Here is a 24590-nt window from a genome sequence, read left to right on the forward strand (position 1 = left end):
TATACCTATCCCTTTACATTCAACCTCGAGCCCCCCATCAATCAAGTCATTCTTGATATGTGCAAGACGTACAACTTGTGTCTTGCACAAATTGGTCCGAACGTCTGGCAGATCGTCACTTGCCTCCGTCACTTGGTGAACAACGTTGGTGCGAACTTCACTTTGCATCACCTGATCCAGCTGTACAGCCCACGGGTTTTCCGTGGTGGGATCATAAAGATCACGAAGCGAGGAAAACATCCAATACTTTCCAGTGTGGATGTAAACAGAGACCGAGGATGGGTGGAAGCCTTCGTCCGGGTTAAAACCGCGGAGATAATCCTGGCGGAATACATGCCTTTCCTCGGCAGTGGAACAATAACCGCAAGCATCGTGGAACCTTCGATTATTTCCTCTCCCGCATGTTGTTAGTTATTCATCTAATACTTCTTTGTTCTTCAGCCATCGCATGGGTTCTCGATGACATAGTGAATTTTTCGAAGTGGGTAGAGGACATTCTTACCCAGTACCCGCACGAACTGCGAACGTGGAAAGATCTATTCGAGAATAAGTGGGTAGCAAAAAACCATGGTAAGTCCTTTACTTGTTTCGCTTTTTTTTTTTTTTTGATCAATGTTTCTCCTAACTGGTAATATTTTTCATAAGCCTGCTGAAAGGCTCATCCATTCTGAGGCCTGCAGCAGCGGGTACTCCCCTCGGGCCGGGCTTTGTGTTTGATCCAGTGAGCTCGGAGAAGGCTATTGCTGAGGCAAGGAAAAGGAGAAAACAAAGCAAGTCTTCCAGGCTCCCGAAGTCATCTTTGGATGGTCAGAAAAGAAAGAGAAATCCAAGGCTACTGACAGCTCTTCTCAGGTTCGAGGTTTAAAAGATATCCCCGAGGACGATATTATCATGGAGGTGGTCCATCCTGATGCTGCCGCTGCTACTACTGCCGAGACAGAGCCTACTCCAATCAATAGGATGGTGGAAAACGTAATGGGTGCGACCGAACCCATGGCCGAAGGTATGGCCAAAAATATGTCGGTCCCCAACTTAGAGTATGTGCCACATTTTGGCCCGTTACAAGTCATCACTCTCGAGGGCATCATTTTAATTAACAGAAAAGGCTCAAATATGTCATCGAACTATCGGAAATGACTCATTTATGCCACTCGTCAATAGTTTGGCTCATTTATGCCATCGAACAATCAGGAATGGCTCATCCATGCCATTTTTCCATAAAGTCAATTTTACAATACCAGATATGACACTTGGTCACCAATTAGAGGTCCATGTCATTTAATTAAACCAGCACAAATTAAATCCTAAATTAAATTAAAACCCGACCTACAAATCTGTGCTGGTTTAATTAAATGACATGGACCTCTAATTGGAGGCCAAGTGTCATATCTAATATTGTAAAACCTGCGTTAATGAAAAATGGAATGGATGAGCCATTTTTGATAGTTCGATGGCATAAATGAGCCAAACTATTGACGAATGGCATAAATGAACCATTTTTGATAGTTCGATGGCATATTTAAGCCTTTTCTGTTTAATTAAAGACAACTCGCCTTCGGGTGAAGAGTTTGCGGACATGAGGGCCAGGTAAAACGAGGAAACTCCTTCTCCCTCCTTCGAGCAGGAAGAGTTCAGCAATATGCTCCTCGAGGAGGGTGCTGCTTCCACATCCGCTAGTATGGCGGGTGCCTTGGGGTTTGGCCATCTTGCTATACCACAACGACCAAGGAGGTCCCCGAGGGTTACTAAGTCTGGCCCGCGAGCCTATCTTGTGGATACTTTTCCAGCTCTGAGCGCAGACCCGAGCAAGACAAGGCAGTCACCATTACTGTCCCAGAGGATACCTATTTCATGTCCCAACCTATCGGAGTGGCCAGCTATCTCCGACCTTTTATGTCTGACTCCAACAAGGAGAAGATGGAGCAAGTATCTTGGTAATGTTTTTTTAACGAGAGCATGCATGCCTCCAACCGGGTAAGCATTCTATTCTCTTTTAATTTATCCTATATAATTTTCGCGGATTATTGATCCTGCCTTTATATTTTTTTTTGCAGCCCGTTGTATTGCTAAATGAGGGCAGCCTGTTGTATTGCTAAATGAGGGCAGTCCGTTGTATTGCTAAATGAGGGCTTCATTCGAGCCATGAAGGGGAATGAGGATTTATGGGGTCAATTGGAGGCCCAAAGCCGAGAAACGGAGAAGGTCAAACTTCTCCTGCAGCAGAAGGAAGACCAGCTGCAAAGGATTGGTGACCCCTCGGCCCTTAAGGCCGAGCTTGATGCAGCTAAGGAGGAAGCCCTCCGCGCTAAAAATGCCCTCGAGGTCAATGCTAGGAAACATGTGGCTTTCGAGGCTGATAACGAGAGGCTTATCCTAGAATCCGAAGCTTTTTCCAAACTATCCAAGAAGAAGGTAGCGGCTATCGCTGAATTGAGGCGATAGTTAGATCCTTTTAAAGTTGAGACTGCTAACCTTGCTGACAAATTTAGCCGGACCGAAGCTGAGCGAGTCTCTGAGAAGGAAGCCTTGAGAGTGGCCCAAAAGATGCTGATAGCCGGGCTAAATCCCTCGAGAAGCTTACGGTTCGGCTCGGGCATGCTACCCGAGACCTCGATGGCCTGAGTCACACAAATGTCGAGCTGACGGCCCAACTGCAACAAGTCTTAATCTAGCGGGACTAGGCTCAGGCTGATGTTGAAGCGGCCGATGCCCGCTCTGTATTAAAGGCTGAGTATGTGAAATGGAATACTCGAAAGCTCACTTTAGAAGAAGTTCAGGGAGGAATCGAGGGTATTTTCGCGAAGATTGAGGAGGCCAAGATAGTCGAGGCCAAGGCTCGGAAAACATTCCTTGGGGATAGCTTGGAAGTTGATCTCGAGGGTCCTGGCTCTGATGACTTGGGTTCCTCTTCAGAGGATTTAATAGGCTCCTAAATAGCTTTTGTATTTATTTTTTGTCTTTTGTTTTCTTTGCCAAGGTCAGTCTTCGGCCTTTTGTACATATGCAATGAAACTTTCTATTTCATCGATATTTATTTTCTCAAGCATTTTTTCGCTTTCGATACTTAATCAATATTTGATTGTCAATCTTTGATCAAAGGGAGATGAGTCAACTTGGACTGATGTTTTGTCCGAATATGAATTAGGCTCGACCTTGAATAAAACTTTATCAGCTTTCGCTTTAACGGAACCGATTTTAAGTCAAAAGTTTTAGGTTCGTCACATACCGTGACTTTTCTCTGCCGGTGATTGTCTTTCGAAGATTTACATGTAAGGACCTTAATTTTATGCTTGTGAATTTGGACGTCTCCAAATCACTTCGGGCATGCGGGTTGAAGTTTTAACAACTTTCAACCTTTTAGGACATATTTAGTCTTTAGATTTAATCTTTACGAATTAGGCTTAGTTCGCTTGAAACTTTAATGCCTTTGTTTACAAATTAGGCTTAGTTCGCTTGAAACTTTAACGCCTGTCTTTACAGATTAGGCTTAGTTCGCTTGAAGCTTTAACACTTTTGTTTTAACTCATCTGTTTTGCGACGACAATCCCCAGTCAGGGGTCATCAGGAGTGGGTTAAAAATAAATATTCGCACTGTAGCGGTTCTATTTTTTCCGATTCGTATTTGCACTTGCCTCATTTAAAAAGGAAAGTGTCCCGGGGAAGTACGGTTGTCAATCGTACCCGGAAAAAGGAATAAATATACCCGGAAAAAGGAAAAAATATACTTCTACGTGGATAGTGCTCTAAATGGACTTATTTTAGGGTCGCCACCTAATTTTTAGGAAATTAGGAAAAACTAGTTCGAAAAAGGTTCATTTAAAGTAGTTAAGTTTTAAAAGAATCCTAATCTAACCAAAGTATGGGTAAGAGTTCTGGTGATCCCCCGGGGAAGGTGTTAGGCACCCCGGTATTAAGGATCCGTAAAATACGGTTGACCTAGGGGTTCTAATAATATGCCTTTGTAAATATAAATTAATTATGATAAAAAAACGTTTTGTCTACAGTTTTGTTTCATATTCCCGCAAATAGAGATTAGTAATTTATGCAAACTATACCACGTTTCAAGAATCAAAAGTGGTAAAATTTTGCCAAAATTGGGCGTTTTAGGGTGTCGGACTAGAATACTTAGGCTAATACCCGAAGGCTCTTAGCCTAAGTAGACTCTACGTAAGTCCACCCAAAAAAAGTTTTTGAAAAATATTTTAGAGTATAGGAAAATTGTTTTTAAGAAAATAATTTAGGAATACTACTATAGTCCATATAATATTATATAGTCCATTTTTTGTTCTATCTTTTGCCTAGTTTTAATCAAATTTTATTCATTTTAGCCCAAGTCTAAATAATCATATTAGTCTCACGAGTTTTGTCCAAATCAATCCACATGTCCAAGTCCATAGGTTTTTATAAATGTTCAAATCAGTCCCACATTTTACAAAGTCTGCAATTTTGGTCCTTTAATCAAATCAGTCTCAATTTGCATTAAAGTCTCAAAATTAATCTTGATTTTTGTAGTAAACTCATTTTGGCGACTTTAAAATATGACAATCTCATAAGTGTTCCAATTGACATAATAATTGCACAAATAATAACTTAAAATGCGTAATCTAAAGGAGATAGAGAATTTAGGCCGATCAAGCCCCAAAAGAAAATGTTTATGCAATCGGGTTCATCTTAATTCCAACTTATGCTCCATTTCACTCCAAGTTGGGGTTGACTCGATCTAGATACGTTAGTGGGCCCCACCAACGGGTTTTGGATGATAGAGAGGTAAAGGACATACATGGCATTAGTATACATTCATAAATCAACTAAGTACAAAAATAAAAGCTATAATGATTATTACAATGCCAAAAATGAATTACATCAGCTTTGGGCCAAGCCCATTTAATACTTAGTAATGGCGGAAGAATGAAACAACAGCCCAAGTGTGCAACATGCCCATAAATAACCACAAAAATAACCACACACGGATGATAGACCCAAATAACAAGTCCAGATTGAAAATTTCTTAAGTATAGAAGGTAATATACATGATATACTACAGATATACCACTGCATTTTTATCTCAATTTTTTTCTAAGTGTTGAACCATGATATACATGATATGATAGGTGATGTGATTGTATTATAAAGAGCAAAATCCTTCAAAGGGACATACCCTCATATACACTAGATATACGCTCTATATGCCTCCCCTAATACCACAATCTTCCCAGCAAATGCCAAAGGGTTTTTCAAAGTTTATACTACTCAATATTCAACTAACAATTAAGGCAAATACTCCGTCAAGAATAAATTCAAATAGAGGCATCAAGAGGTAGTCCAGTGTAACACCCCGTAAATTCGAGTTAGGTGTGAATGTGTAAAAATCTAGTGTTAACATGATATTATATCTATATGAATCCATTCTTGATGAATTCGGGTGGAAGATGGTCATTTTGAGGTCAAACCAACAATTGAAGTTCTTAAGGGCTCTTAACTTCGCCTAAGTTTTGGTAGGTCTGTCTTCTAGGAGATTTTCATGAAAATTTGTTGCGAATTTGGAAATACTTACTTGATTAAAGTTTTAGATCTTTGAAATATATTTCCAACGGTAGGTCGCCCAGCCCGAGCAAAGCTATGTACAAAAAGTTATGTCCGTTTTACTAAAGGGCACAAAAGTTGGAGATTTCGCCCAAAGTACGCCCAGAAAGTACGGGCCGCACTTTAAAGTACGGGCCGTCCTTTTGGACATACTTCTTCCGTTCTTCACTGGTCTTAGCAGCCTAAATACGGGCTACAAGTACGGGGCGTACTTCAAAGTACGGGACGTACTTTGTAGGCCGTATTTTCTCCGTTTCTGGCAGAAAATTGGGTTTAAAATGGGTATGGTCTTATTTTGTTACCTTTTGTTTTCATTCTTCCAAACCCTAAGGGACCAAAATCATCTCTCCAAGTCTTCAAATCAAAGGTAAGAACACCCTTAACATTACTAATCTATTCTAACATCAAACCCATGATTCTTGTGATCAAAACCTACGGTTTGCAGCATAATTCTTCCTAAAGTGATTCAAGCTAGGGTTTGGGTGTTCTTCATTAGGAAAGTGAATTGTTAAACTTTGTTTAACATATTAAGGTATGTCTCTTTAAAAAAAATCATTTTTTGCTATAAGGATGATTTGTATGTCTTTTTTTTTTTTTTTTTTGGAAACTTATTTTGAATGAAAATCACTTATGAACCTATTGTTGGAAGTATAAATTTTATTCAAGATTCTTTGATGAATGAAAGGAAAAGTAATCTTTTCATGTTTCTTGAACTCTAAATCATGTCTAAATAGTGGTTAATGTGTGTGAGGGGACAAACCCACATTAAACCTAGATTGTAACAAACCCTATATATGTATAAGATATTATGAATGTTTTCCTCTATGAGAGATGCTTAATAATGATGGTTAAGAGTTAGTAATGACATTCTTATTGATGAATTGGGACATGGAAATCTTTTGTAAAAGAGTTATACGTTTTCAAAACATTGACTGGAATGACTTAATCTTTCGACATGGCATGATGAACTTTAATGTTATTTATGGTGTGACTACTTTGAGATAAATTGTGAATCGGCTTCTATGCCATGGACCTTGTTGTTGTGTTTGCCTTGCTATTCGGGAGGAAGAGTAGCCACTATGGATCCTAGTGTATTAATTGCCTTGCCATTCGGGAGGAAGAGTGGCCACTTCCGGGTTCGCTACCTGGGGTGTATTAATGGCCTTGCTATTCGGGAGGAAGAGTAGCCACCGTGAATCCATATTCCGGTGTATTGCGCAGTGTTTAGGGAACCTCTACGGTCATCCCTTCGATGTGATTGATTTTTGGGTCTGTATTGGCATGTGTGATATTCCTATTTTCTCATAGAATTGTTGTTGTAATTATGATCAATTGAAAGGCATATTTGAAGTTGTACTTTGACAAGAGGCATTGTAATCGGTTTTAATAATTCTTATTGAGATAAACAAACTGAATAACTACTCTTACATTAGTTTCACATGATTTTCAGGACTGATTTCTTTATGTATTATTTTATTTTATTTTTGTATTACTTATTGTCCTCGAGGCACTCACTGAGTACGAAGTACTCAGGCATACCATTGTTGTTTTTGATGATATGTTAGGTAACGGAGAAGAGCAGGTTCTTGATATTTCAGGCGTTTAGGAAGGACTTGCTGTTGCGGATAATTTAGTGAGCCCAAACATTCATTCGTGGGACACCCTATTGAGTTATTTATTTATTACATTAGTTGTCCGGGCTGCGTCCCGATGAGTCAGACTATTATTCCTTTATCTTAGAAGCTCCCTAGTGCACATTTGTGGGTAGTTGCTGAGTTTTGTTTAACTCTTGGGCATTTGTCACGTTTTGATTAACTTTTATGATATTAAAGACTTCCGTTGATTTAATTTATATATGCATGATTTGTTTACCTTTATTTTATAAACTGTTGGAGGCGAATGTTGAACCTGGCGGGTTCAAGTGCTATTATTGTGTCGTTTAGGTTCTTCCGATGTTGTTCATGACGTCGGATGCTGGCCACGTCTAGGGTGGGTTTTGGGGCGTGACATCCAGCCAACCCAAGAAAGGGAGGAAATAAGCAACTTCAAACAAGACATAAGTTACTAATGAACCAGCTGCAAAATACTAATGCAAAGATGATTTTTGCAGTGAAAACATGGTCAATTAGACTGGAATAGGACAATACTAATCCAGTTTTTTTTTTTTTTTGGGTAGACTCTCTCTTCTTTACTTCTTTTATAAAAGTAAACTTGTAATCATAGGTTCTTACTAGTCTAACTTAAACAATTACCAACCACCAACAAAGTTTACCAACTGAATTCAACACATTTTTCAGGAATTCAGGGATACCAAAGGTTCAACAATGGTGCACAAAAAGTCCCCAGGCACAGATCAGGCTAAATTAAAACAAACCAAAGCGACCATTTTATTAATCAAGCCTTAATCACTAGCATGGGAACTTCATCTAAATATAGGGTCAAGGACAAGCATTAGGTGAACCAAAGCATACACACTTTCACAAGAGGTTTAAAGTTACTTTGATAGTTTTAGCAGTTTTTTAATTAGGCCAACTTAGTAATCAATGGTGTGCAGAAATAAGACTTATAGTTCTAACTTCAATAGCCCATTCAAGTTGCATTACAAAACTTAACAAGAATCATAAAGATTAGCCTTGGCACAACAGACTGTCACTCAGTTTCTATTTTTTTAGACTTGAGAAAAATAAGAAAAATTGCAAGCCATAATACAATCTCTAGTCGTAGGGATCTAGTAGCTCAGTTGGTTGGCTCCATGAACTCTCACCTTGTTGGTGAGGGTTCAAATCCCCACATTGTAATCCCCTTCCACATTTCCCCTTCCCCTACTCCCTACGTAATAAAAATAATTTTATATAAAAACAAATCTCTAATCTTTGAGTCAACAGGTTTGTTTTCTTACAATTCTAGTCAATTTAAGTCTTATTTAGCAAGTAGTAAACTCAGTTTTCCTCTAAGACAAGTCAAATGGATTCAAGATAGTGCCAAATTTCAAGATAACACAGAGCAACCATTTACCACTTCAAGGTCAAAAATAAGTTCTTTTAAACCTCTATATGACTAAGATGATTCAAAACAGAATAGGTATCAAACAAACAAGGAATTTCTAACCTTTAGTTATTTCAACTCTTGATACTTCAACTAAGCACACATAAAGCATTTAAGAACTGATTAGGCTTCATTTTAACAGCATAAGTCTCCATTTTAACTCTCATATCAACAATTTGTAATTTCAGGGTCCTATAGGATATCAACCTCTCTTCAACCCTGTTGGAACACTCAACCAATTTTAGTGAACCATATGACTCATTTTATTCCTTTTTTCAAAACAGTAATGACACTTAAGCAATTTCCAGAATTTCAAATTACAAATCAACTTCCAAACATGGCCTAAGGCCATCTCCACAAAGAAACTGTAAGTTCACTAGCCATAAGTCAAGTTGTAAAGGACTTAGGACTAATTTTTGTATCATAGATAGTAGAGGGATGACAGGACATGATCATTAGATTCATATTAAACTCAAAGTGCCCAGTGTTACAGTGTACAGCTTTGCCATGGTCCCCTTAGGTCTCTATATCTTAGTTTAGGTTCATTAAGAGGTCATAAAGACTTAGCTTATCACCAAATTGCCTTAACATACAAACAGTCCTACAAAGAACATTAGGACAGAGCCTTAAGCTATTATTCTCAACCCTTTACTTCTGGATTTGAACAAAACAGATTCAATCACAAATACAGGAATCATAAATAGAGTTCAACTAATGATGTAAGTCAAATCAGAACCAGAAAATCCACAAGAGTAGGAAGGAATATAAGACTATCTTCAGGAATAAACATGAGGCAAGTAGGGCTAAAGGAAGTCACAATTGATGGTATATATATATATATATATATATATATATATATATAAGTGTCAACATGGCTTGGCAAACAAGAAGGATATTTAGAACTTTAGAACTTATCTGGTCAAGGCAATCCCATCAGACTATATCAACAATGGCTCAAATGGAAGGTTGATACACACACAAGATCAAAATGGCTCAAATCCTTCTAATAAAATTGGTTAGACAAATTATGGACATATCCGGTTCTCACTTTTAAACAAATTCCTCTTTTTTATAGTTTCCAGTTCACATTTAACCATTCTAGTGCTTCTCAAACAAGTATACAAAATCATTTCCAACTTTCAGATGTCATACCAAGTTAAAGAAAGGAAAATTCATATCAAATAAGGCAAATAGTTATGAAGGCAGGCAAGAAATCCCTTTCTTATAGTCTTAACATGTCATTCAAGTCAACTAAAGGGGAATCAGGGATTTAGGAAGTCATTCTTTACAGTTTTGGAAAGAAAAATAATCCCAAAGGGATGAAAACAAACTCTAACATCCATAATACCAAACAAGCAAGGGTTTAATGCCTTTCTAGTTCAAATAAACATGAATAAGATATAAGCATCATATTTTTTGATATTTTAAAGTTATTTTCTCCCTTTAAGTAATCCTAGGAGATCATGGAAGTTAACATACAAGGTAGATTAAAAAAGAAACAGAGGTGTACATGAACAAGTTATTTTTTCAAGCTTTAATTTCATTCTTTTGAAGCCAGTTTTTATTTGATGATCACTTAACCATTTCAGAGATACTCATATCACTTTCAAGTTACCAATTGGACTAGGACTTAACTAATGATTAATGAACACAAGAAACAGGCTTACTTTAGGACTTTAAGCAGTTTTAGATGATAAGCATATGACAGCCACTCACAAAAACTAACCAGGTAATCCACACTCTATTAAGAACCACCCAACAACTAGAGGGTAAACCAAGTAACCACAGGACCAAAAGATATTCAGGAACCTCAGAAACAACAACTAAATGTCTCAAAAAAAAAAATTCCTTTACAGCCTTTTAAGACTAACATATGAGGCAATAAACAAGATCCAAAGTAAACACACAACTCATTTTAACCTAGAAACCTTAATATTCAATAGTTAATTGCTAAAGAATCGTTCTTTTCCCTTTTTAAACTTCATTATACCCACATTATATCATGGCAGCCTTAAACTTTTAATGAAACAGTAACCAAACAAGACTTGTACCAAAAAGATTTAAAATCACATATAAATAGATACACACACTATGTTCTTTAAATGGGATCTTAAAATGACTTTAGAATCACATATAGACAGACAATGCATCAAACAAATTGAAACAATAAATATGGAAAAAGCTAGAATAGGATAATACCTTTCTATGGGGCAACCAAAAGATCAAAACAAGAGAGATTATATCACAACTTCAGCACCAACACTTAAGCCCTTGGAAATCAACCTTTTCTTTGGAAACTTTTCTTTTACTAATATATCTAAAGTAGTCTAAATAGAATACATGTTTTGTAGTGATCTTGTATATCTAGTTGTGATATGGTATAGTATATATCTCTGTATATAGGTGGTATATTTGTTGAATATTTGTAATATATTTGGAGATAAGAAGGATTTTTACTTTGGATTTTCTCAAAAAACCCCAAAAGGAAGAAGACACCTCTTATGACCACTTCTTTCTATTTATAGGAATAGAAATAGGTCTAAGGGATAAAAAATGGAAAGGAAAAACCATTCACCACCGAATTCCCCCCCCCCCCCCCCCCCCTCAGTTTTAAAAAGGTTAAATTCAATCCCCCTTCTATTTTAAGTTAAAATAAAACTAAGTATTAAAATACGCGTATAACTTAAATAAAAATAGGTATTTAGGCAGATTAAAGTTTAAAACTCGTAAATTTAAAAATATTAGCTTCAAAACAAGCCTAATATTGATATAGTTTCGGAGAATATTTAAATATGTGAAAAATGCGGTCCAAATGAACAGTAATTCATGCGCCGTCTTAATTAAAAATATTCCCGAGTTAAACAGAGCAGGATACACATTTTTTTTAATTATATTTATGAAAGTAAATAAATCGTAATTTTCTTGCAATTATCAATTTTTACAGAATAATAATTAAACGTCAATTTTTGCAATTTCCTCAGAATTTTTGTAATTTTAATTTTTGACGAGCATCCTTGCTCCGCCTTTGACTCGGAAATTTTGAGAATTAAAATACGCGTCTTAGGTAGTGAAAATTAGGTGTCAACACGCGCAATAGTATAATTAACACGGGTTTAAACCGAAGTGCTCTTCTCATTACATTTGTATCGTACAAACAGCCGTGGGACAACTAATTTGATATTTTTCTGCCTTTTCTGTAGTAAATAAACTAGTGGGGCACCATTCATTCGATCGTTTGGCCCTTACAATAGGTCCAGTGCAGAAATTTCAAAAAATACAAAATGTCTGGCCTCGTTGAGCTATATTGAACCTTTTGAGGGTATGGTACTCCCCTAGTATTTGTGTTTGAAGTATGAGAAGAAAAACACTATTTGTTGATGCTAGGCAGTGCCCAGTCCCCAACACTTGGTTGTTGTTCGATTATGAAAGTAACACACTGCACATTGTTGCCTCATTAAAAACCTTTCCGGAAAACCCACTTAGGGATAAAACCGAGCTAAGAGAAAAAGAGTGCAACACGTGTTTTCAGACCTAATTCTAGCCTCTTTAAATTTTCTCCAGTTTGTACCTGCAAGGGTTAAATGAGCAATATTAAAGAATTCACAGAGGGTGAGTGATTCATACCTTAGCAATAGTATCTTTCCAGGTACGCCACGTTCCAATTATTTTGTAGCTTTTGGCTATCTTCTGATTCTAGTTGGTACGAGCCTTTACCAGTTATCCAAGTTACAATGTACGGTCCCTCCCAGTTCGGACCCAGCTTCTCCTTGTAGGGATTTTTGGTGTGTAAAGTGACCTTCCGTAGGACCAAGTCCCCGACTTGGAAGTGTCGAAGATTTGCTCTTTGGTTATAATATTTTCCCTTCCGTTGCTTCTGTGTTGCTAAACGGACCAACGCAGTCTCGCAAAGTTCATCCGTTAAGTCGAGTTTCACAGCCATGGCCTCGTTGTTCGATTCTTCCGTTACATACTGAAATTTTAGACTCGATTCCCCAACTTCAATAGGAATTAAAGCTTCAGCGCAATGGTGTTTCGCCGGTGCTTGACCTTGAGGTCGTCCTATAAGCCCATAGTACTTCTGGCAAAACCTTTTTCCACCTGCCCTTGGACTCATCCAATCGTTTCCTTAGCAACTGAATGATCATTTTTTTTGTTGACTCTGCTTATCCGTTTGCACTTGGATGATATGGAGTTGACATAATCTTCTTGATTTTCAATCCTTCGAGAAAATCATTGACCATGTTTCCAATGAACTGTCGTCCATTGTGGCACGTTATCTCGGTGGGAATACCAAATCGACAGATGATGTGATCTCAAATGAAGTTGATAACTTCCTTTTCCCTGACTTTCTCGAAAGCCTGCGCTTCGACCCATTTAGAAAAATAGTCAGTCATAAACAATATGAAACGAACCTTACCAGGTGCCCAAGGTAAACGGCCAACTATGTCCATTCCTCATTTCATGAACGGCCATGGAGATAATACCGGATGCATCAATTTCCCCGATTGATGGATCATCGGAGCATACCTTTGACATTCATCGCACTTTCGAACGAAGTTCTTCCCATCCTCTTCCATATGGTCCCAATAATAACCGGCCTGAATTAATTTTTGAACCAATAATTCTGCTATGGAATGCTTACCGCAAGTCCCCTCGTGGACTTCACGCATGACCCAATCAGTTTCTCCAGGCCCCAAACACCTATCCAAAAGGACGTAAAATGATAGTCGATACAACTTGCTTTGACCAAGCAATACCTTGCAGCTTTGGCTCGAAGAGCCCTACATTCCTTAGGATCCGTGGGCAGTTTCCCATCTTCGTGATAATTAATGTACTTGTTGCGCCAGTCCCAAGTCAAGCTTGTTGTGTTTACCTCGGCATGGCTGCTTTCTACCGCTGAGTTCATCAGTTGAACAACCGTTCCTGAATTAAATTCCTCCGCTCCTACTGACGAACCCAATTTGGCCAATGCATCAGATTCATTGTTCTGCTCCCTTGGGACATGTTGCATCGTCCATTCTTTGAACTTTTGAACTGATGTAATATTACTTGGATTTTTTCCAAGTACTTCTGCATTCTCTAGTCTTTAACTTCGAAGTCCCCGTTTATTTGATTAACAACCAGAAGCGAGTCGCACTTTGCTTCGATGATCTCTGCTCCCAAACTTCTAGCTAGTTCTAATCTTGCAATCATAGCCTCATATTTGGCCTTATTGTTAGTCAATTTTATGGTCCTTATGGACTGTCGAATGATATCACCTGTTGGAGCCTTAAGTACGATTCCTAGCCCGGACCCTTTCACGTTCGATGCTCCGTCCGTGTGTAAGGTCCAGACCCTCAAAGTTTTTCCCGAGGTTAACAAGAGTTCTTTTTCTACCTCAGGAACTATTGCGGGTGTAAAGTCTGCTACGAAGTATACCAATATTTGAGACTTTATAGCCGTTCTAGGTTTATACTCGATGTCATAACCACTAATTTCTACCGCCCATTTTACCAGACAACTCTGGCTTATGCATGACGTTTTTTAGCAGGTATGTGGTTACTACGCATATAGGGTGGCATTGAAAATAAGGTTTTAACTTCCAAGATGCACTTAACAAGGCTAAAGCCAATTTTTTCCAAGTGAGGATATCGTTTCTCCGCATCCCCCAAAGTTCTACTTACATAATAAATTAAGAATTGCGTACCTTTCTCTTCTCGAATCAAAACGCCACTTACCGCGACCTCGGACACTGCCAGGTACAATTATAGCTGTTCATCTGCCTTCGGTGTGTGCAGCAAGGGTGGGCTTGATAAGTATTGCTTTAACTCCTCCAAAGCTCGCTAACACTTCGTTGTCCACACGAAGTCGTTTTTCTTCTTCAGCAAAGAGAAGAACCGATGAATTCTATTCAAAGATTGGGAGATGAACCTGCTCAGAGCTGCAATCCACCCGGTTAACCTTTGGAATACTTTTACGGCGTCGACCACTTTGATGTCTTTAATGGACTTAATTTTGTCTAGATTGATTTCGATTCCCCGATTTGAAACCATGAAGCCCAAGAATTTACCTGAGCCCACTCCGAAGGCGCATTTTTCAGGGTTCAGCTTCATGTTATACTTGCGCAATATATTGAAAGTTTCCTGCAAATGATCTAAATGGTCCTCTGTTTCCAGGGACTTAACTAGTATATCATTAATATAAACCTCCATTGTTTTCCCTATTTGTTCTTCGAACATTCGGTTAACTAGGCGTTGATAAGTTGCTCCAATGTTTCTTAGTCCGAAAGGCATTACGCTGTAGCAGTAAGTCCCATATCTAGTTATGAAAAAAGTTTTCTCTTGGTCCTCCGGGTTCATCCGAATCTGGTTATACCTAGAGCGAGAATCAAGAAAACTTAGCATTTCATGCCCTGCCATTGCATTGGTCATTTGATCGATGTGGGGCAAAGGAAATGAATCCTTCAGGTGTACCTTATTTAAATCTTTATAATCTATGCACATTCTAAAATTATTACCTTTTTTAGGCACAACTACTACGTTAGCTAACCAATCCGGGTATTTAACTTCCCGGATGGAACGTATTTTTAAAATCTTTGCTACCTCCTCCTTGATGAATTTATGTTTGACTTCGGCCATTGGTCTTCGTTTCTGCTTCACCGGGGTGAAATTTTTATCAAGACTTAGCCTGTGCGTCGTCAGCTCTAGTGGAATACCTGTCATGTCTAAATGGGACCATGCAAAACAATCGGCGTTAGCTTGAAGAAATTCAATTAATTTGCGCCTGAGCTCCGGGGTCAACCTCGTGCCCAGGTATACCTTTCTATCAGGAAGATGAATGAACAAGATAATTTGTTCTAATTCCTCCACGATTGAGTTAGTTGCGTCCGATTCGTCTGGTTGTACGAACGACCTTAAAATGCCGAAATCATCTTCCTCGAAGTCTGTCATCTCGTCATTTTTAGGACTGACCGGGCCCAAGTCCTGTGATTGCTATTTAGTACTTTTGCCTCTATTCAAATCTTCTGCAACCTTGGGTGCGGGTGACTTCGGTACGGGAGTTGTTTTTTCAACTGCAAACATATCTTTTGATGTCGGTTGCTCTCCGTGGATTATTTTTATTCCCTCAGGGGTTGGAAACTTCAGCATTTGGTGTAAAGTCGAGGGTACTGCCCTCATGTTATGTACTCATGGTCTGCCAAATAATGTGTTGTACCTCATTTCACCATCAATGATATAGAATTGTGTATGTTGAATAGTCCCGGCGGCATTCACTGGCAGAGTGATCTCTCATTTCGTTGTTTCATATGCCATGTTGAACCCGTTAAGGAGCCGGGATACTGGTACAATTTGGTCCAACAGACCCAGCTGCTCCACCACTTTCCAACGGATAATGTTGGCCGAACTACCTGGATCAATCAAAATACGTTTAACCTGAGATTTATTTATAAGGACAGAAATTACCAAACCATCATTGTGATGTTGAATGATGCCCTCCATGTCTTTATCGTTGAAGGAAACGAATCCCTCCGGTACATAATCTCTGGTTCTTTTTTGCCGACTGATCGAGACCTTCATTTTCTTCATCATTGGACCTCGGGAAATTTCTACTCCTCCAATAATCATGTTGATCACGTGTTGAGGTTTTGCCGGTTCAGCCTTCTTGATTGCTTCCTTGTTTTTGTAATGCCCTTTTGCTCGGTCACTCAAAAATTCACGTAAGTGACCGTTCTTCAGTAACCGGGCAACTTCATCCCTTAGTTGTCGGCAATCCTCCGTTCGGTGACCATGAGTACCATGATAGTCGCATAACATATTCGGATCCCGTTGGGCAGGGTCGGTCCGAAGCGGCCTTGGTCACCTTGCATCCTAAGTGTGGCCAATAGCAGAAACAATACCGGCAACATCGACATTAAAGTTGTATTCGGATAACCTCGGGCTCTTGCCCGTGTTAGGTGTCCCAACGGGGTTGTTCCAGAATTGCAAACCTCTGTTCCGGGAACCGCGATCATTTCGCCTGTCATTTCTTACCAAATTCTGGTTGTGGCCAATTCTTCCTCTATTTGTCCTAAAGCTGGACCTATCAGACTGGCCGTATGGCTGATATTGGTCCTTCGATGGTTCAACTCTGTTTTCATCACCTTTTTAGCCTCTCCGTATTTTTTTGTTTCGGCTTGCCGAACCTAAGGGAAGCTCGAGTTGATCATCCCCCACTCGAATTTTGGACTCGTACCTGTTATGGACATCGGCCCATGTTATTGCTTCATACTCTAAGAAATTTTCCTTTAGTTTGAATGAGGCGTCAGAGCTATGAGGATTGAGTCCCTTAGTGAAAGCTTGGGCTGCCCACTCATCAAGAACTGGGGGCAACAACATTCTTTTCTTCTGAAACCTTGTTACGAATTCACGGAGTAATTCGTTGTCCTTTTGGGCTATTCTGAATATGTCAGCCTTCCTCGCTTGGACCTTCCGAGCCCCAGCATGAGATTTCACAAAAGCATCTCAAAAGAGTTAATAGAGTGTTCGGAAGCATACAATGCCATGTTATTACCCTTTTAGATAATGTGTCGCTGAACTTCTTCAATAGCACCGACTCAACTTCATCTTCTTCGAGATCATTGTCGTTTATGGTGAAGGTATAAGAAGTCAAGTGTTCTTGCGGATCCGTTGTTCCATCATACTTAGAGATATCCAACATCTTAAAATTCTTCGTGATTAACTTCAGGGCTGCACTCGGTAGGAAAGGCCTCCGGATATAACGTTTGGAATCTAGCTCGGATAAAATTGGTGGGGCTTTGGGGATCTGGTCCACTCGAGAGTTGTAGTTCTCTACCTTCTTCTCATTGGTGTCGATCCATTTGGTCAGTGCCTCGAGCTTTTTTAAGACCTCGGATGACCCACTAGCACCTGACTTGTTGCAATTGTCAATTACTCTATCTTTCTCACGGACCGGCTCATTGATTTGGTTCTGCTCCGCTGTTCCTGTGCCATTATTCTTCTTTTGGAGTTGGGCTATAGCTACCTGCTGTTCAGATGCCCATGGCGAAATCATGGGGTTATTGCTGTTGAACGGATCCACGTTCTGATTGCCGTTGACGTTCAGGTTGACGATGTCATTCGAATTGACAGCATTTGGATCAACGGGGGGAACGCCATTTGGATCTTGGGGCAACCCGTTGTTGTTGTTGTTGTTTTCGCTTTGGTGACCTAGTTCACCGTTATTGTTCAAGTGAATTGATTGACTATTGTTCGACATTTCGAGGTTAACCTGTGAATCATAAATTTCAAGAGAACAAGTGAGGGTTGTAAACAAATCACCACTATTATCCTTAGACCTACTGTGGGCGCCAAACTGTTTGTCCTTTAAGAAGGTAACAATTGAATTTATATGCGGTTAAAGGATATGTGGTGTGATCCGTTTATCAAATAATGAAATATGTAATGACAATCAAGGATATGTAATGAACAAGAAAAGTAATAGCCTTAATTGTCAATTGATGGACACCGTGAATTAGTCCAGTTCAGAGTAATGGGCTTGATGCTCGAGCCAGATCTTATCAATAACTTAGGAACTTGAGTGGTTACAGAGTAAGAATGTAAGAGTAATGAGAATCAGATGCCCTCATGAGAAAATTCACCTATATGTATATAGTACAAGAGTTAGAGCTCTAAATGGTAACTAAATCTGTTAAGGAGATAGTGATCCTGACGATCTCGGGAGCCTCAACGGTTGATAACGTGACGGGCAGCGAGAAATCCGTTGCAGGTTGGATTTCTCGCGTTCGTGTCAACTAGCGTCCCTCCGGTTTATGATCCCTCGGCTTTATTCTATCCGACTGGTTGAACCCGAACCGATGTTACATCTCAAAGCCAACTCTCATATCTTGCTCCGATCTTCCGTCGACGGACCCAAACATTTTACCCCGGTTTATACCGTATACAAATATGTAAGTGATTATGGGTGTGCTCAAGCTAGTTTTCAAATGATTGCCGTTGTTGATTAATATTAATCCATAGAATGCAGGAGCTACAAAAAATACTTTTCCTTTTTGCTTATTTGCCTCGTTTGTTTCTCATTTTTTTTTGTTCTTTTCTTTCTTTTTGTTTGTATGGGTTTGGCTTGGGGGGGGGGGGGGGGGGGAGGGTAACAAAAGCTGATTAAACTAATCTTGTTCGTTGCTTTGGTTCCAGGTCCTTATAGCTTCCAAGACTGCTTGTTTTACCATTTGGGCATCTACGCATTCAATTTGTCCTTCATTCTGCAATAACAACTCTATTAGCCAAGTCTATGCATTTAATTTACCTACATTAACGTCAAAAGATTATTTACATTATCACCACCCTCTCAATGAGAAGTGATTTTGAAATCAGTTTGCGCAAACCTGAAAGCCTTTTTCCACAAATAATATTACTTTGAGCAATTAATTTCAAAGATTTCATTGAAATCGTACGTATGTCAAATTAAATATGTAATTTCAACAAATACATACAAAGTGCACCATTATCATAATAGCTTACCACATATGGTTAAGGTTTTGAATTGATATGTGTACCACAATCTTGTAACCGTTTGTTTCTAAATTTTGTTGTAAAGGACAATTATTACGCTAATAGTATCATTTATTTTTTTCGTCTTGAATTTTTAATTATTGAAGAACATTTAATGTGGTATAAGAACAGAATTAATTAAACGTATTTCAGATAATACAAAGGAGCTTCCTACAATATGGTTTCTATAATATTTAATGAGTTTAACTTTTGTGCACCGTTAGTATATAAAACTATTTACACCATCAGGTAATTTTAAATGTGGCATATTTACTTTACTTATTTATTTACAATTTATGTCAAAAAAACATTAAAGGAAAACTAAATCCTAATTGTAATTAACCAAAATTCTTTCCTTTTCCAGCATGTATACTAAAAAGACGTTTTTCATGGTTTTCATCATCTTCTTTTTTTCTTCAACTTTCATGGTTTTCATCTCAGTAAAGTAACTCTCAACGCCAAAACTATTTTATCATTGAATGCTATTTACTATAAGTATTATTTTCTTTCAAAATCATGGTAAATTAACCACTGAAGTAATCCTTCAACCCCCAAATTATGAATCTTAAAAGAAATAATTAGTCAACATCACAATAAAAAATCCAAAGTTTGTGGTTCAAATAATGAGGTGGTTATGTACAAGTCACACGTGAAGTTATAAACAACCGCATGGACAAAAATTATTTGTAGACAAGTACGCCTTTCATCCCAATTTAATAAATAAGAGCACCTTTGTAAATTGCACCTTATACTTAATTTTTTTTTAATAAGTTAAAATCTTAAAGAAACTTAAAAGAAAAATATATAGAGGAAATTAGAGACACCAACAACAATAACAAAAATCTCAGTGTAATCTCACAAGTGGAGTCTAAGGAGGGTAGAGCGTACACAGACTTTACCCCTTATCTCGGGAAGGTAGAGACTAAGCTATTTCCGAAAGACCCTCGATTCAAGGCAAGATGAAAAAGAGGCAGTAGCAACAAGCAAATAAAACAACAAGATAATAAGGTAAGATGAAAAGGAGGCAGTAGCAACAAGCAGGGAAAAAACAAAACGAGATAGTAATAAGGTAACCGAGGCTAAAAAAACAACATGTTATAATATAGGCTTAGGAATAAGACTGAGAAATAGAAATCCTTACATCACTAACAGCTTCAAGGCGAAAACTATCTGAACAAGAAATCCTAGCATCTGATAATTCAAGGCCAAGCTGTTCAAAGGCTTCCAATATGGAGACTAGCAAACCAGGGCTATTCTTTTCTGTAAACACATTTGTTATGAATCCCTTCTCTAAGGTTTCTACTGTAACCTGTAGTGTAAAGTTAGACAATATCTCAGTATTATACAATGTACTGCACTATATATAGGATTGTATATATGTTTGAAGAAAAAAACGTAACTATGTGAGCGTACATGAAACGAGAAAAAAAGGGAACTACAGGAATGTAGATAAAGTAGAGTCTAGATAATGCTTTCAACATGTTAGGATTTGAGGTATATACATTTAAACCGCAAAGAGTTCTTTACATTATCAATACCGTTTAACGTGTAATAGTAGGCCAGTTATTGCTTTTATCAAGTTACCAAGTAATCCTTATCATACAAATTTACATGTAATTACCATGTAAATGACCTGATTGTGTAACTATTTTTTTACAGTTTACACTATCAGTGTATTAAACTTAAACTCTTTAAGAATCGAGTATATGTTTTGTACACTGACAATATAAGGATTTTTACGCGATTAGGTCACTTTTACGTATTTTAACAGGTAATTTATCTTATTTTTAAAATGACAAATCTCCCATTTTAAGTAAGTTTACTTGTATATATCATTTGGATGACCCCATAGTGTAAATAAAATTACACTGACAGTATATATAATTTATACTGTGAAAAATTATAATTGGCAACTCTTTTCTTGGGAAAAATTATTGATCAAGCCTCTACGTTACAAATTAATACAGTAACAATTTCCTAAGAAGACATACGTTTGGAGCACGTAAAAGTAAGTTAATTTATTGTAACATCAAACAATGAAAAGTAGTTTTTGAAAAAGTACATAGTACCCTGGCATTTTTTCGCTTTTCGAAATTCAAATTGTGGAACTGTGATCTGTATTTTTTTTTAATTATATTGACATGAGATGAATAACATCTTATGGTACTTTTTGTGTAGTTTTTGAATATCTAAGTTGATGTAATCGAATTTACCTCGAAAAATTAGTCTAACTAACTCTAGATAAGTGAAAGTGTCACATAAATTGGGACAAAGAAAGTAACGTAGTACATATAAATTGGAGATATATATAATTCAATTAATTAGTCTCTATTCATTTCTCTGTGGTAAATGGAGGATACACAAAAAGAAAAGAAAAAATGTAGGCACTGCTTCTACTACAAGAGGATAATAATATAAAGTTGTCCTTTTGGTAGTTCATGTGATACTCTCGACGAAACTATTCAACAAAGAGGAAGCTAGGAAATAAAGGGTCTCATGAGTTATTGAAAAAGGGTTTACTTGCGAATCGTTCAAATTAATCCCACATCAGAAAGGAATGGAAAATCTTGAACTATGAAAATAAGGCTTTTAACTAACATGTGCAATGCACTTTTAGACTAGCAATTAGTCTTAGTGACAAATTTGAGGTCCATTAGACCAAAATGGACAACCTATACATCTATAGACAGGTTATTACAGTCCTGTGCAGCATAAAAAGCTTTTCATTGAATTTTTCGTTGTACTTTGTAATTTCTTACGTTAATCAATGAAATGCTCGACTTACCCAAAAAAAAGGGGGAAAAAAGAAACTTCATTTGATTTATAACTTATGAAAACTCTTACTTGAGTATCTATTGGAGCTTGGACACAATGTTTGAATATGCATTAAAGTATAAGGAAAATCACCAATTGAGATTCTTATTTCTACTTTCGAGAGACAAATATTTCATCATTGACGAAGACTTAATATTAGATGTAGATTATATGTATATTCTTTTATGTAATTATATATGCACAGTTTCATCTCAATGTTCTTTAATAGCTTACACAAATTCCTGAAAATAAGTACTCCATAAATTTCCAGCTTCACTCATCTATTTAATTAAAATTGATTGATAAGAAGGGATTTTTTTGTTACGAATTAATTTTGTTACTATGACTTGTAACTATTTGGCTCGACTTGAAAGCTCATGTGCAGCACCTACTGCATTTTCTAATAATTTGTAGTTATTAATGCTATCCATCTTTTTGCAAAATAAAGAAAGTTCAAATTGATGATTTACATTCCCAAAACAACAAACTAATTAAATTTCTCAAAGATGGATATGGCTAAGCTATACATACCACTGGTAACGAATCTTCATTATCATGATCATGAGAAGGTTGTGAGGTTGAAACATCTTCATTTAACTTGTCAATCCTTTCTTTTAATTCCTCTATATACTTTGATGCATGGGCAATGATTGATGTCTTATTCGCCTGAAATATTAACCAATAAGTCTAATAATACATTTCGTAAATAAAGCAACCAATTTTAACAACAAAACAAAATAAAAAGAACTAAACGATTTACTGTTTAACCTTCACTGTACACACATTGTAAAAAGTTGAGCTTAAAATTAATTTTGGATATCTTGTATAGAATCCGATTCAGAAAACTGAAGTGGTTTCATTAGAAGATAAATTAACACTTATTAATCCAATCGACTACTCTAAAAAGGATTTAAATATTTCTTTCATCAACGTGGTCCTGGAATACGAAAGATCGAAAACCCAAAAAAGAAAGCGGAAAGAAAAAGAGAGAATTAATCCTTTTGAACCAACAAAATCAGCATAAAACATGAAAATGATGGTCAAAAACACACCTGAACTAACACTTTTTTCGCGAGTTCTACACCATACTATCAGATGTTTTTTTTTTTTTTTTACCTTAACTATCACTATCTATGTATTAAAATATAACTAGTTGAGTAGATGGTGATAGTTTAGGTAGGAAAAGGGAAAAACTGATAGTTGGCCTAATCAACTTCGAGGTGTGTTTTAATACATAGATGGTGATAGTTCAGGTAGGAAAAAGGAACACAGGTGATAGTTCAGATAAGAAAAGGGAACAACTAATAGTTGAGATATAAAACTCGCAAAAAAGTGATAGTTCAGTTGTGTTTTTGACCATTAACTCTAAAATATATAAGGGGAATGAATGAAATTAAAGCTGAGAGTAGTTTTACTGAAGGAGAATTGGTAATTGAACCGAGTTGCTCCAACTGTTGATTGAGCAGTGCTTTTTTTTGCTCTTTGGATCCCATGCTGTTTAATTTCTTCTTCCCTTTTTGCTTTTCTGTTTTTTGGATTGGGAAAATATTTGCCTTTTCTTCTTCTTGACACTCATATTGCTGCTGGTTTATAATGGCATTTTAAAGAGAAGATGAGCTTTCAAAGACATATATGATCTGTTTGTTTGTATCCTGCATGAGTAGTACCACAAGGTTCACAGGAGATTATGACGTACTGATAATTTAATTGGTCATAAAGAAAAGAGAATTGGAAATGACTGACTTGGCCTTTCCTTATCAACCCTTTACCAAGAGCTTTCTTAAGTAAAAGATAAACTTTAAATTCCCATAAAAATGAATATTCATTTAGCTTAATTTATGAGGCTATTCCGTTTTATCTTTTCTCTTTTAAAGTTTTCTTTGAATCGGTGCGTCCAAGTGTAGAGAGATAGAATTTTTTCTAAAAACGTATAGAGAGATAGAAGAGGAGAACTCTATGAGATTAATGCATTGTCTGATCAAAATAATTGGCTCTAATACATATTTGAATATTACGATCCTAAGATTAAGACATCTGAATCTGAATATTAAGATAAAAAAAATCTGAGCACTAAATAATTAAGATCTTTTATTTTCTCAACATCATATTAATGTATAAAGCTGCTCTTTATTTAGAAATTAATACATATAACATTTAATAAAATGTTGATTAGTGTAATACTATATCACCAAAAGCTTTTTACAAAATCATATGATGGTTGGTGGCGGTAATGGCTTACGGTAGTGGTTGTGAGTATCGATTGGGTGGTGCCTGGTAGTAATGTTGGTTGATTGCGGTGGTTGCAGGTAGTAGCTAGTGGTGATGGTGGTTGGAAAATAATTTTCTGTGGTTATTGATGGTGGTAGTCTGTGGTAGCAACTAATAATTGTGGTAGTGATTGATACCGGTGGTTGATGACAGCGATTGTCGGTAGTAATTGGTGGTTACATTATAGTGGTAGGGTGTTTGTTAGTGATGATTGTAAAGTGGTGACTGATAGCGATGGTAATTTTAGCTGAGGATGGTAGTTGTGGATGATGGGTGTTGGTGTTAATAATAGCGTATGGCGCTGCCAGTAGTGGTGTGTAACACCTCGTACCTTCGGCTTTTGACCCGTTGAAT

The 24590-nt window shown here is 37.3% G+C and overlaps 2 protein-coding genes across 2 annotated transcripts; both read right to left on the minus strand.

Moving 5' to 3' along the window:
- Positions 1-15896: 15896 nt before the first annotated feature.
- LOC132630711 (uncharacterized) lies at positions 15897-16421 on the minus strand. The gene has a single exon (XM_060346275.1). It carries the CDS (start codon positions 16419-16421, stop codon positions 15897-15899), a length of 525 nt encoding a protein of 174 aa, XP_060202258.1.
- A 1644-nt stretch (positions 16422-18065) lies between these two features.
- Positions 18066-23650, minus strand: LOC132630992 (transcription factor bHLH61-like). The gene is made up of 4 exons (XM_060346586.1): positions 23384-23650; positions 22500-22634; positions 20296-20463; positions 18066-18865 (listed from the first exon to the last, which is right to left on the minus strand). Exons 1-4 carry the CDS (start codon positions 23459-23461, stop codon positions 18770-18772), a joined length of 477 nt encoding a protein of 158 aa, XP_060202569.1. The 5' UTR covers positions 23462-23650; the 3' UTR covers positions 18066-18769.
- Between the last annotated feature and the right edge of the window lie 940 nt (positions 23651-24590).

The sequence above is a fragment of the Lycium barbarum genome, chromosome 3, assembly GCF_019175385.1.
Source record: "Lycium barbarum isolate Lr01 chromosome 3, ASM1917538v2, whole genome shotgun sequence".
Lineage (NCBI taxonomy): Eukaryota > Viridiplantae > Streptophyta > Magnoliopsida > Solanales > Solanaceae > Lycium > Lycium barbarum.